Below are 13,373 nucleotides of genomic sequence, written 5' to 3' on the forward strand. Positions count from 1 at the left end.
TCTAGATGTTGGAATAAGTGATAGGAACCTTCTGGTTTCCTAAACTATATTGCTAGCAATTTTGGCTCACAAGGCTTCCTTTTCTAAGACAGAATCAGTAGTTACTCAGAGGTGATATATTTCATCTTCACAGGAGAATGTTTTATATTTATGCTATACTTACTCTCTTAGTTCTTTCCATATTCTCCTGCTTTTTAATTTCTAATAGTATCTAATGGAATAACTTTTCTGCATGTTTAAATTTGTCTTTTGTAATGACATATCCAAAACTAATTCTCTTGGTAGCAGCTGTAAATCCTTTTAACGTTTTTATATTATACTGAAGATGATCTTAAGAAAAGAATACCTTTTTTACTAACACTGAATTATAGTTATAATTTAATTGCCCATTTGTGTCACTTTCTAAGGGTCAAAGATTAGGAAGCTGCTCATGTGAATGAAACTATTGTATAAAAATGCCTCTTGGTGATGAAATGCACTTCATTCATTCCAGTTCTGTTTTGATGATGAGGATAGTGATGTCAGTCTTTAAGGACTAGGACTGCTCCATGTTCTGCTCTTCCGTTTTCAACACTTCTGCTGAGTGTCACATATATTCCTTGGCTTGAAAAAAAAATTGTGATGTTCTCTGTACTTGTTGAAAATAGATTAGTCTGAATTACCAAGATGGAACATATGTACTGTAGCCCTTGCTTCGTGTAAAGGCATATTGAGTCACATATGGTTGCTCCACCTTTGAGAAGCTCCTGCCCATACAAGCTGTAATCTCAGCAGGAGCTGAAAAGCTCTTTCATTCATGAAATGAGGCTGTGCCTCTGTAAGAGAGGCAACAGCTGTTGTGTCTCTGTTCCTGCTGTGTTCTGGATTTACCTGAGAGCATCTGTCATTCATCAGAGATGGTGCTGTTGAAAGTTACATTTTGTGAGAGCAGGAACCAGAAGCAGTTTTCTGGGGCAGAATGTGTCCTGTTGTATATAATAGGCATCAATTCTGTCTGCTGCTTGGAACCATACTTCTGTGGTTTTTCCCTGTACTTGGATATTGAAGATAAGAATAATTAATGCTCTCATTAAAGAGAATGCAGTGATTTGTGTATGGTGTAATGTGTGGTGGTTTGTAAGAAATGGATTTTGGAGATGCTTTCTATATTGTGGAACATGTACTTATCAGCATTACAAAATTGGGATGTATAGCATCTCAACCACTATATTCAGATTAACTGCATTCTGGATACTGTAAGAATATTTATATTTATATAAATATAGAAAAAGTTGGACCTCAAAGCTTTTGAATTCTTCACTTAGCATAAATTAAGATAGAGTCTCCACTTAGGAGGTCTGGTGACCATTCTGTTTCCTCTTGTTTCAGCAGAAGGATTCCTCCACAGAGGAGTCAGAAAGCTCAGGTGAAGAAGAGAAGCAGGAAGTAACATCAAATTTCAAAGAGGAATCTAAGGTCACAAGAGACCTTTGTCAAAATACCCAGAAGCCATCCAGAAATGAAACTCCCAGTAAAAAGTAAGTATATGGTGGGCATTTTTTATAAACTGTTAGACCTTTTAGCATGTATTTATGGTTTTACTTTATAGCAATGTAAAAATCAGTCCTTCATAGGTTCTGTTTTGAACTGCTTACTACTCCTTTGGTTTTCCTAGGGAATGTCCTACCTCGACAAGTACAGAAGAAGAAGCTATTCAGGGCATGCTTTCTATGGCAGGATTGCACTATACTACATGTTTACCAGGTCATACTCAAAGCACAGACTGCACAAATAAAAGAACCTCTCTTCAGGAACACAGAAGCTACCCCAGGAGTCGGCATAAAGACATAAAGACATCTCAGAGCCACAAAACCATAGAATGTGGTAGGTATCTGAACTAATGACACTGCTGCTCCCTGTTCTTGGACACAGTGCTCAGAATAATCACTCACAGCTACATTTTTAGATTTGTAGTTATTAGATTAGTAGCTTTTAAATAAATCAGACTGACATTTAAAAAGATGTGCTCTTTGGTTTTGCTTTGTTGTGGATTTTTTTTCTATAAAAAAGTAAATATTACTTTTGAAAACTGGGGCAAACTTAGCTTGTCATCAGAACACCCCTTCTAAATATTTCCATCTAAAAGTTTTGTGGCATCCTTACAAGAATGAGAAAGTTGTGGCAAGATTGAAAGTATTAAAATTTAAGCTTGTTGTACTTCTCTTTAGCTAGGTCTGTGAAGGAGGAGGAAGGAGACTTGGGAACTTCAGCATGGACTAGACACCTGAACGAAGCTTCAAGGATTACCCCTCAGGTAAAGCAATACTTAAAACATACTGAACACATTTTTATAGGAGAAAAGATCATGAAATTTTAAGTACAAAAGGCATGGTGGACAGGTCTTTATACACTGTGTGTGTGACAGATACTTCTGGTTCTAGTAACTGGATTATTTTTGTCATGCATTTTTTCACTGTTGTTGTTTTGAATTTTTGCCTTTCAAATTCTCTTCTCTCGTGGTGCCTAATATTTAGGTGTTCAGGGCAGTATCTTGAAAAATAAAAAATACTGCATTAAAAAAGTGTGGATTTATATTCATTCTAACTGGGGAAGCAGTTTGTTGTTTATTCATTGTTACTCCCAGCCAGAACATCAGAACAAGTGGAACATGTTGATAGTATGTATAGTAAAGATACTTGCTTAGGAAATTGGTACTGCCAAACTGATAGCTTTCAACAGCTAGGTAGGAATATTTTTGTCTTCTGATGTCCAGCTGGAATCCAGCAAGGAATGAAAAATTGTGTGTGTCTTACACTCTGAACTTTTCTAGTATTTCTGAACTTGTCTGTATTAGAATAATTAATTCAATAGAACAACTGAAGTTGCAAAATTACAACCTTTAAATAGCAGTGTTTTTTAACTGCATGCTTTGTGCAGAAGTGTTTGTTTCCTAGGAATATCTGACTACATGGTACTCCTTTCCAGTTTGTAATTCCCAATTTAGCATTTGTTCTCTCATCAGCTGAATATTGAAAACAAATTACCTATTAAAGTAGTCAGTGGTTATGATGTGGCTTGTTACAGTGGCTGGTTTAATCAAGAACAATTGCATTTGTTTTGGTCACTGAAAGCTGCAAACAAAACATAGAGAAATTGAGTACATTAGTATGTGTACTTAAACTGTAGAATTGCCCTTAGGTGCATATGGAAAAGCTTGCAGAGACTATGTTGTATGCTATCTTTAAGAGGTATCTATACTGAAAGAAATGATGGACTCATAAAATGGTCAGATACTGGTGGCACCGAAACACCTGTTTCAAAGACACAGTAGTATAATCGGAGAAATTGGGGTGAACCCGTCGCCAGAAGCCACTAACTTGTACATTTTTTCTTCTCATTTCCATACTAGGATGCAAATAAAACTCACAAATCTATCAAGAAGGAGGGTGCATCAGAAGCCAATCTTAAGGTTCAGGAAAACAGAAGCATAGTCCACAACAACAGCTTGAGTTTTCAGCATGGCAAATATACACGAGACTCCAGCCTAATGCAAGGAGAATGTCAGCTGAGTGATGGCAGCCTTAGCCCTGACAGGCCCTATGGTGAAACGTCCCTGTCTGTACCACTGCACCCAACAAAGAGGCCAGCATCAAATCCACCCCCTATCAGCAACCAGGCAACAAAAGGTAATGCTTATCTCCATCCCCTTGCCCAAGTGGTGCGGGGAGGAAAGGAAAAGACTAAACGCAGAAACTGAGTAAAGGACAGGATTAGACCTTGAGGAAAAATACGAAATGAGCGTGCTGTGGACACTCAAATTTTGGCATAGAATATGGGGAGGTGGAATTAAGAGAGATCTAACTGGCCTAAATCAGATTTGCTTATTGAGATGAAGGTTTAAAAGTTTTAACACTTCAGAAACAGTCTCATGAGCATACTATCTAGTTCTTAGTTTCTAGTTTATATTCTATAATTTACTCAAGGGAATAACTTGAGTAAAATTCAGGAAGCTCAGTTTAGGTTCTCCCCTATTACACCCACTGCCCTTCATAGACTGGAAATATTTGTAAATAATATACTCATTTAATTTATGATAATTCTAGTCAGAGTTTAGGGAAAACAGTTCCTGTTTGTTTTTTTTTTTTTTTAAACTATTCTGATTCCCTATTTGCTTTTCAAACTGATTCCGGTGAAAATTTTGCCTGCTTCAGCTTGGAAGCTGGGTTTCGCTGTTGTTCTGCAATGATTAAAATTCATTCTGAATTCCTGACTGAAGTCCTTGCTTGGGTTTTTCAGGCAAACGTCCAAAGAAAGGAATGGCAACTGCTAAACAGCGCCTTGGGAAGATCCTGAAGCTGAACCGGAATGGCCATGCGCGCTTCTTTGTTTAATGTAGCTGCTACTTCTACTACTGCTGTCTTTCCTACACAGACCAGTATTGAGGGCAACAGAGCCTGGAGCTACTGTTATTCCTCTGCTTGAAGCAGACTTGCATGTACCATAGAAAACACTGCCTGATGAACAAAAGAAAGAAAGAAAAAAGAGAAAAAAAAAACAAAGAAAAAAAAAAAACCACACAAAAAAAACCAACCCAATGCTGCATTTTCACTGTGCCACACCTGCTCAGCAATAACCATATGGGAATGGGGAAATCTTCAGAGAGACATGGACTGTGAGAAATAGTCTCTCATCAGGGCTTGAATATCATTTGTTGCTGGTAGTTTCTGACCTAAATTAATGAGGGGAAGATGATGAAGGTGGTTTATCAATAATTTATTTCTGATAGATTTTTCACAACTTTAAAATTCATTTAAGAAACTATTTATTTGGAAGACTTTTTTCTGTGGGGGGTTATTAATTTAGATTTAATAATGTGAAAGTTTTAAATTGTTTTGATAATGTGTGTTTGGTGCAGTGGAGAGCCACATTCATTGTGATCAGTCTGGACTCATAAATTTGATATTCAGGTTATAGTCTTAAATAGGGGTGAGATGCTTTATTAATTATTTTTTAAATTAAGGCATAAGGAATCTTATTTTTTTTCCTGCTTTTTGTAAGCTATTGGCTGGGCTTCTGTTGACTTGCAAGTTGCATATTCTCTGCCAGCTTGATTATTTTTTTTAATGTCCTTTTTAATATCAGATTTATTTATTTAATGGACTAGAAGGGACTGCTAAAGACAGAAGAATTTTTTTATGTCAGTCCAGGCTCTAACTTGTTTTAAGCAGCACCTCTTTCCTCCAAATCTGAGTGCATATTTTCCTCCTGATGATCCATCTGTGATGATTTTCTTCTGTAAAAAGACTCCCTGAAATTTGTATTTGTACAAGTTATTTAAGAGTTGGTAGAAAGGAGGAAGACCCAATATATCTTTTGGAGGAACGGGGGCATCAGTTAAGATGTTTCTTCAGAACAGTTGCTCTCAAATAACTCATGAGCTATACGTTGCAGTCCTAAGATTTGGCATTTTACTTAATGTAGCATGGAAGAAGCATTAAAGTGTTGTTATTGTACGTTAAACACATTTTATTGAAGAGTCATGAGAGCAGGAGAACGTGTGTTGCTTTCAAAGCTGGGTGAGACAGCAAATTAGAAGTCTTAACTGGTCCATATATATATAAGCCTTTAAGTAGCTTACTGGTATCAGAATGATCATTTGTGTCAGGCTTCACACAGAGCTGATAGCAAATGCCAATTCTGAATTGCTGTAAATAATTTTGATTTAAAATTTGTATTTTTCTGTAATATAAAATTAAATATTTAACTTTTGAGGGACGGGGATGAAGGCGGAAAGGGGAATACTTTTACTTGATTCTGGAAAAAGGGCATTTTGCAGGGTCCAGCCAAAATGTAAACATTAATATGCTAGTCACAATATTGTTGGTTGGTTGGTTGGGGTTTGTTTTTTTTTTTTTTTTTTTTGATTGGTAAGAGTAAAAATATTCCTGCATAGCTGTCCAAGTCATGAAATGGATTTAATTTTCCACAACAGTTTTTCCTTCCTCCATATTCTATACTGGAATAATTTTCTCTTGTGGTTTAAAAACAAAGTCAGTTTTATTTTCCAGAATATTTGTGCAGAGTTATTTTTATTTAGGCTAGATTACGAATGCCTTTAGAAATTTGTGGAGGTAGTTCTGATGTCCGGTGTTCTTTATTGCTGCAGGGTCAGAACCAGTTACAGCTATGTTACCCTGTTTCTAAGCAGAGAAACATCAGAGTATAGTGCTACTGCAAAAAAGTCAGGTAGCTTTCATAGCTTTACTTCATCTGGAGCTTGAAAATTATAATTTGGGAGTATTTTTTACAGCCCTACTTTTACTTTATAATGACTTGACTTGTTTTGTGACTTGTATGGGTGAATTTTTAAACTTTTTTTTTTCGTTTGCTAATTAATGTTCCACAAAAGCAAGTTTTTAGTCTTTTAATTTTTTTTTTTAATTTAACACAAGTTATCAACCTTTAGAATATTGGGAATGGAGGTAGTTAAGGATTTCTAAAAAGCAGAAGATAAGCTAAGAAGTACTCTACAGGTGCTGAAGATGACTATAAGGACTTGCTGTTCTCAGGTGCTATGTTTTCTAGATGGAAATAGTTGAAAGAGAATATTTTAACTATCTTCTAACATGTTCTCACCAAAGTTAAGTCGAATAAATAAATGATGTTGTCAGTATTAGTTAAAATTATATACCTGTATAAATTTTCTTTTTGTTTAAACTTGAGCAAGTGGTTTAATTCCTGCCAGGCTTTGGAACTGTTTTAGCTTTAGTATATTGAACCAAACTGTTTCCTTCCTGCTGGCTGGACAATTTCTAATGATGGAAAACTCCAGGGTAGGGCAGCAGTCAGATTCGGAGCAGAATGAAGAATGAGTTCTCTCTCCTTAAAGACAGATTTTTGTCTGAAGTAAAAGTATGCCAGAATAGAATCTGGAGTAAGGAATTTTAAAATACTGAGTATGCTTTCTTGTACATGTGACTGGCTTATTCAGAGTCTCTTTTCTGACCATCCACACTATTTATCTGTATCTTACTGTTGAAACAGAGATATGGCTGGACCCATATATATTATTTTTTCTTGGTTTTATCCTTTCTTTTACTCTGTTTTCTACCTTTTTTTTTCCCAAGTGGCTCTCCACTGTCATGAATTTATGTAATACTCTCTTCATAGGCTGTCAACAAGCAGAGGTTCATTCCCATTTTCTTCAAATATCCATGCTTCCAGCAGAAGTTAAATCTGATGTTCCAACTCAGAACAAGTAATTTAAAAGAAATTGCCATGTTGAGCAGTATTTAAAAAAAAAAAAAAGAAAAACAACAAAGGGGGGAAAAAAGAAATCTCCTGGTAGCTCATGAAGAGGATGTGGTGACCTCACTTGTTTTGTGTACTTGTATGTGAGATATATTTATTGTGTTCTAGCTGAAATCACTTCTGCACCAATCTTTCTGTAGATGGACTGAACCTTGTGTTGTTGTACTGGAGAGAAGAAGCCCAGTTTTTTTCCTTGCTGTCTCACTTGGGGTGGAAGAGGGAGGGAGCAGGGAACACTGGCTGGACAACAGCAGATTATGCCTGCTCTGGTAACTCGTTTTCAAGGATAATCTTTTTTGAAAAGTCAAAGAACTCGGATTTGGCATAAAACTCAATTTTATTGTTTTTAAAATTTTTTTGTAGACAGAACAGTAGGAAATGAAATATTGCAGGGGTTTTCCCACTCCCTTAAGTTCTCACGTTCTTACAATTGCAAAAAAAGAAACAAACACGAAAATGGAAAGACCACCCAGAAACTATATCAAAGACTCTTCCAGCAACTTTCCCTTTTCTTCTCCTACTATACTTGCTAATAAACCCTGGCTACAGGGTAGCCTTTGTTGACCTCTGAGGTAGATTACCTATGCAACCTATAATACTCTACATGAATTCATTCTTAAAGAGAATTTTGGAAGGGTTAGATGTTGAGAGTTAAAATTGTTGTTTTCTGATCACATGGGGGGTTTTGGGGTTTTGATTTTTTTTTTTTTTTTTTTTTGGTGGTTGAAGTGCTTGTGTTACCTTTGGTAGAGATGTAAGAGAGCACAGTGTCATGATCACATTTTAGATGCTTCAGCTTTCCCTGGGCTTTGCTCTAAGGCATAAGCTACCTTCATTCACAAGGCCATAAATTTTAAGTGTGAAAAATTTTTGCAGGATTTCAAAGCCAGAGCTGGTGAGAATCTTGCCTACCCCCTCTTTGGTAGCTGTGGAGACTAAGCAGAACTGAAACTATGACCCAGTGAATGACCCGGTGACTAGTGCCCTCTTTAGGCTCCACATGCCCACACTCCCACCATGACCCCCAAGTCTTGTGTCTTTCCAGAGTGTCATTCACAGAATACTTCCAGACCATTAGAAGCTGTTTGTAGTTCTGGGGCTGAGTGAGCCCAGTGCTACTCTTTGACAGAAGAAATACAAATGGAACCAAGGGCCTTACTGTTTATTGTTAAACAAGATGCAAAGCTGCAACATCCATTTTTCCAAAAAATAAACCCAACAAAAAAAACACCCTGGTAACCCTCTTAGTGGGAGAGTATGAATGAAAAGTCATACAGTGGATGGGAAATAAAAGTAGCACTGATAAGGAAATGCATGTTCTTCATAGGCTGCATTTCTGTTTGGAAGAAAAAGACTTTTTCTACTTTTAATATAAATTAAGCCATAAGAGTTTCATGCTGTGGGAAGGGAATGAAAGGGATCACTTTAAGAGATTATATTGATACGTGTTGTCACTTCTGCTGGGAAATGTCTATTGCTGCCAATGCTTTGGTGAAACTTTTTTTTAGAAAAAAAAAACGAACGTGGAATTTGAAAAAAAAAGGGGGCTAGTTCTTGGCTATATTTACTAGTTTTGTAGTAATGTTTTGCTGGCCCATTTTGTCTTTTCCTCCTTTTTCTACTCTCATAGTCTAATTTCTATCTTTCCTTCTTAATGTTTCTGAAAATATTAGCTTGTCTGCTCAGTAGGGGTCGGTGTATGTGTGTCTTCCTTTTTACAGAAACGCACTACTGTGTTAAGTATTTGGCTGGGAAATGGGATGCTGCAGCTTTAAGAGCATTTTTTTCAATTCATAACAGTATTTCCCATCCTCTTTTGCCTGCAGGCAGGGAAAGTGTATGTACAGTATTTATTTTGTTTTGATTTTACTTTAAATTTGTAAGTTTCTATAAGTAGTTCACATTGATTATTCTAGGGGGAGGACAAGTGGCTTTGTTTAAATTTGTATTTGATATTCATAGTTTCCACTTTCTGTACTTTAAAATACTGAAATTAAAAAATCGTATGCTTATGTTTTGATTTTAGCACTCGAAAGTGTTTAATTTCTTCAGACTTCTGCTCATTTACTTCAGTGTAAATACAGTAAAATGTACAGAATATCGTCAGGAGAAAAATGCTTTTCTAGGTCCAATCTCTGTGCCCTTTGCTTGTCACATTTCAAAGAAGAAATTTTGTGGAGAAATGTGAGGGAATATTCTCATGCCAATTTTTAAAAAATTTTTTTTCGAAGTGCAAGTTTCATTTCAATCCAGGTATATTATATGGCAACTAAATGCATTTTGTGAAGATGTGTATATTCTTTTTGAATCCTAATATAAAAAGGAGATGGCAGTGTTTGTGATTCATCGTATTATCAGATCTAGATCTGTAAGAAGGGTGTCAAATGGTATTTTTGTATTCCTGCTCTTGGTTTTTGTTGGGGTTTGTTTCATGCTACTGATGGCTGACTCATCTCTTGATTTATTGGTTGTTTTGGTTTTTTCTTTTTTCCTTGAAAGTGTGTGCAGTTTCTGGAAGAAGAGCTTTCTCTTTCACACTTACATACGCTTAGTCATACTTGCTTTTGTCCTGGAGGGCTTCCCTGCTGATTTTTCCCTCCAGACATCATCATGTGTTTTGCAGCTGCCAGTGCACCCTATTGTGACCCTGTGGCAGTGCAGTGTTTGCATGTGGGTGCTTTACTAGGGGAGATGAAAGCATTGCTGCCCCGCACTGCAGCTTGGTGTAATGCCTTTTCTTCTGCACCACTGACCTGATGCAGAGCTGTGCTGGGGGTCATTTCTGGGAGCTTGAGATAAATGATGCACCAATGGCATTGGAAGAACCAGGTGGCAAAAGGGGTTTGATACGAGCATCCTCTTCAGCTGTTCAGGTTTGCTTCTTAGCCTGACTTCCAGTTTACAGAGAATTTATGGTTGACTAAAACAACTCGGAGATCTGTTCATTGACTGAATTGTGCCAGGTGCTTTACAGACAAAGAACAAGAATGCCAACCTCATCAAACCCTGTACTGCTTAATGGAACAGTTTAAAAAAACCACAACAAACTGGGAAGTTCTGTGGCCTGAAGTTTAAAACATGATAGTGTTATAGATTTCGGGAGCAGAACCTTCTGTGCTGTTTCAAAAACAAATTTCATTTGAGTGGAGTAAGAAATCATGAGGAAAAATCATGAGTCAAATACAGGGGTTGAAGATGAAGTATTTATACATCCAGAAATCTGTTCCCGTTGTAGTTTGACATGTCTTTACATCTTTTCAATTAATGTGTTAAAACTGATTTTAAATTTGGTTAGCCCAAGATTTGCCAAAGATCTGAAAGAGCTGTTTGTCTGTCAGAGCAACTGCATATTTTGAAAAGGTATGAATCACTGTGATGGAAGAGCACTGCTACAACCTATGCATTTTCATCAAACTCTCATCTGGATTTGTCACATTCAACTCGCTGCTCGTAGTAATGTGTTGGTCTTAGTGATAGACTTCAGAGAGCTCCTCAGTGGGCCACAAGTACAAGTTTAATACCCATATAAAAACCTACAAAAGCAACTTTACTATTTGGCCTTCTGTTTTTTGCCAGTGACACTTCAGAGGTTTTTTTCTGTGACAGTGGATAATACAATAATACACTGGAAAACATGAAATGTCTCAAGTGCTGCTTTAAATGCTACTGGATAGCCTTCAGCAGCTGGAGCCATATTTTCATTAAAAGTCAGAGTTTCTGGTCTTCTGCTTTTCTGTTTGCAGAGGATGGAGAAATAATTACCTGGATTGTTCTTTCCTAAGGGACAGATGGATTTTAAAGATTTCAAAGCTACCAAATCCAGCAAAAGAATTGAATTTCTAAAGTCAGGGAATGAACAAGATACCCTTCTTGGTATCTGAAGACTAAAGTTACTGATTTTGGTTTTTAATTAACAGTATTCTGCTGTGTTTGAGATAAAGTACCCCCTTGTAAAGTGCCTACAGACTGGCTTTTAATTTCTGTACATTTAGTGAAGTTCAGCTCTCTCTAGAGGGTTTGTCCTGACTTGCTTAAATTGTGAGGCTTTTGTGGTGGCAGCTCATTAGTTAGCATGTTCAACCAAACCTTTTCTAGTTCATTTTGTTTAGGTGGAACATCAGATTGATGATGGAAACCTGACTAATAGCATGAATATGGTGAAGTCAATCATGCTGAGTGTTAGTTTCTGTAGCAACTTAGTTTTTTCTTTGTATACAAGTATTTGTCCTGGGAGCTCTTGAAATTACACTTTTTAGTGCTGGTAAGTAATGTCAGCTGTCCCAAGCCAAGCGTTAATGAGGACTGCAACTGTAAAACCAGAATGTTATTGTTACTCCTTCTGATACAGCCAGGATTGTTAGACACATTGGTTTCTACAATGGTAGTGACTGAAGTTTTTACCTGCAGAAAAAACAGCTGGTGATCAAGCCAGTGAATAAAATCTGTCATTGCCAGAGCTCAGTATTCCACCTAACAGCTGGCTAATAGCACAGTTTGCTTTGTCTAGACTAAGGCCTGATTTCTCTAAAGCCAATTATATTCAGTCTTTAGAATAACTACTGCAAATTTTTGAAGAATTGTGTTTGGCTTAATAGATCTATTTATCTGTACTGCTTCTGCTGTATTTGCTTTGGTCTTGGAAAAAATATTCTACTTTGGAACATATAAGTCAACTAAAAAAAAACCACTATACAAAGAATCTGCTTGTTTGTGATGCTTCGCCCCAAAGTTTATTTCTTGTAAGAAATTTTTGCTGCAATGAGTGTGAGTAAAGTTCCCATCCATACTCGGAGAATGTAGTATCTATCTGGAAGAAACATGTGCCCATGAATCATACACCTTGATGGTAAGTCATAAAGATACAAGTTGGCTTTTTGTTCTGGTTAAGCTAAAAGCCAGCAAAACTCTAGAAACTGCTACTCTGCTCTCCTAAAATAGGATGTAGGCTATGGAAAATTTGGTTTAACTTGGCGGCAGCAATTTCAGCCTAGTAATAGTTCGAAGAAGACACTAGATCTTGTGCTTCATTCTTAAGCTGATTCCTAGTTACAAAGGATTTTTTACTTTTTTACAAAAGGTCTTTGAATAGTTCTGGCCTAGTAAAAAATTTCCTGTGCTCAACCAGCCCTTGTAGAAAGGGTTTTAAATTCCATCATGTTGTGGTTACTGGACAGACCTGTTCCCATGTGTTAAAGCATTGCACCTCTGGAAGGAGAGTATTCAAAGTGTATTTGCCATGCCAGCTGTCCTAAAAGTAATGTCAGAAGTGATTGGTCAGATGAAGTTCCTCCTTGAGAGGAACCATTTTGCTTCCAAGTCTGTTCATATTCAGCCCAGGTCTCCTGGGAGTGGGGAGAAGACAAATCCATGAGCTGTGCAGTCCACTACTGTGAATTGAGTTGATGATATTGCAAAGACTGCTGGAGAGCTGTGCCTGTCATTAAGCACCACAAGTGATGCTGAATTGTTGCAGTCTGGGGAGGGAGACCAAGCATTAAATGGGACATGGCATGTGAAGGATCCCTTTTCCCTCAAGCTTTTGCAGCAGCTCAGAAAAGAGGAATTGGTGACATGCTTTGGGAAAACTCAAAAACACTGTATAACCTGCCTCTTCTGGTGCTACAGGAAGTTACTTTAGACACTGGTTCTGTTAATGCATTTTCTCCACTATTAAGAGGATTTCACTTTAGGAAGTTCAGTTTGTACAGAACCCTGAAAGATACTTCATGTTAAACATCCCAGTTTCCTTATGAATGAGGTTTGTAAGGGGAAGTGATCTGTACTGGAACAACTGAAGTATTTGGAGAGTGGGAATTCCTGTGTAACACTCATGGTTCTGATGTAGGACACTTCCTCCATACAAACCTTATGCACTCTCAATACAGGGCCACTGCTATGCCCTCGTAGCTTATAGACTGCTTTCAGTAGTGTTGCTATTCATTTTCTGTTGCCTCTAATCTCAAAGAATTTTGAATGGTATAAAATGGCAGCTACCAAACTCCAGTAATATTAGCTATGATTAAAGGAATGTCTTCGCTAATCCTTTTATTATACATTTCAATAGACACCAAAATAGTGCTGTC

General features: G+C 37.1%; 1 protein-coding gene across 2 annotated transcripts in view; it reads left to right on the forward strand.

Annotated features, from left to right (window-relative positions):
* Positions 1–11,986, forward strand: part of KDM7A (lysine demethylase 7A) — a 65,806-nt gene extending 53,820 nt beyond the window's left edge. The window contains exons 16-20 of one of the 2 annotated variants that reach the window (XM_039570813.1): positions 1,369–1,517; positions 1,655–1,863; positions 2,208–2,293; positions 3,389–3,665; positions 4,276–11,986. In XM_039570813.1, the coding sequence (XP_039426747.1) occupies positions 1,369–1,517; positions 1,655–1,863; positions 2,208–2,293; positions 3,389–3,665; positions 4,276–4,370 (816 nt within the window). In that variant the 3' untranslated portion in view covers positions 4,371–11,986. The remainder of the gene's footprint in view (positions 1–1,368; positions 1,518–1,654; positions 1,864–2,207; positions 2,294–3,388; positions 3,666–4,275) is intronic. The other variant, XM_039570814.1, reaches the window with a different exon arrangement.
* Positions 11,987–13,373: the final 1,387 nt, after the last annotated feature.

This window comes from Corvus cornix, chromosome 1A (assembly GCF_000738735.6).
Source record: "Corvus cornix cornix isolate S_Up_H32 chromosome 1A, ASM73873v5, whole genome shotgun sequence".
Taxonomy (NCBI): Eukaryota; Metazoa; Chordata; class Aves; order Passeriformes; family Corvidae; genus Corvus; species Corvus cornix.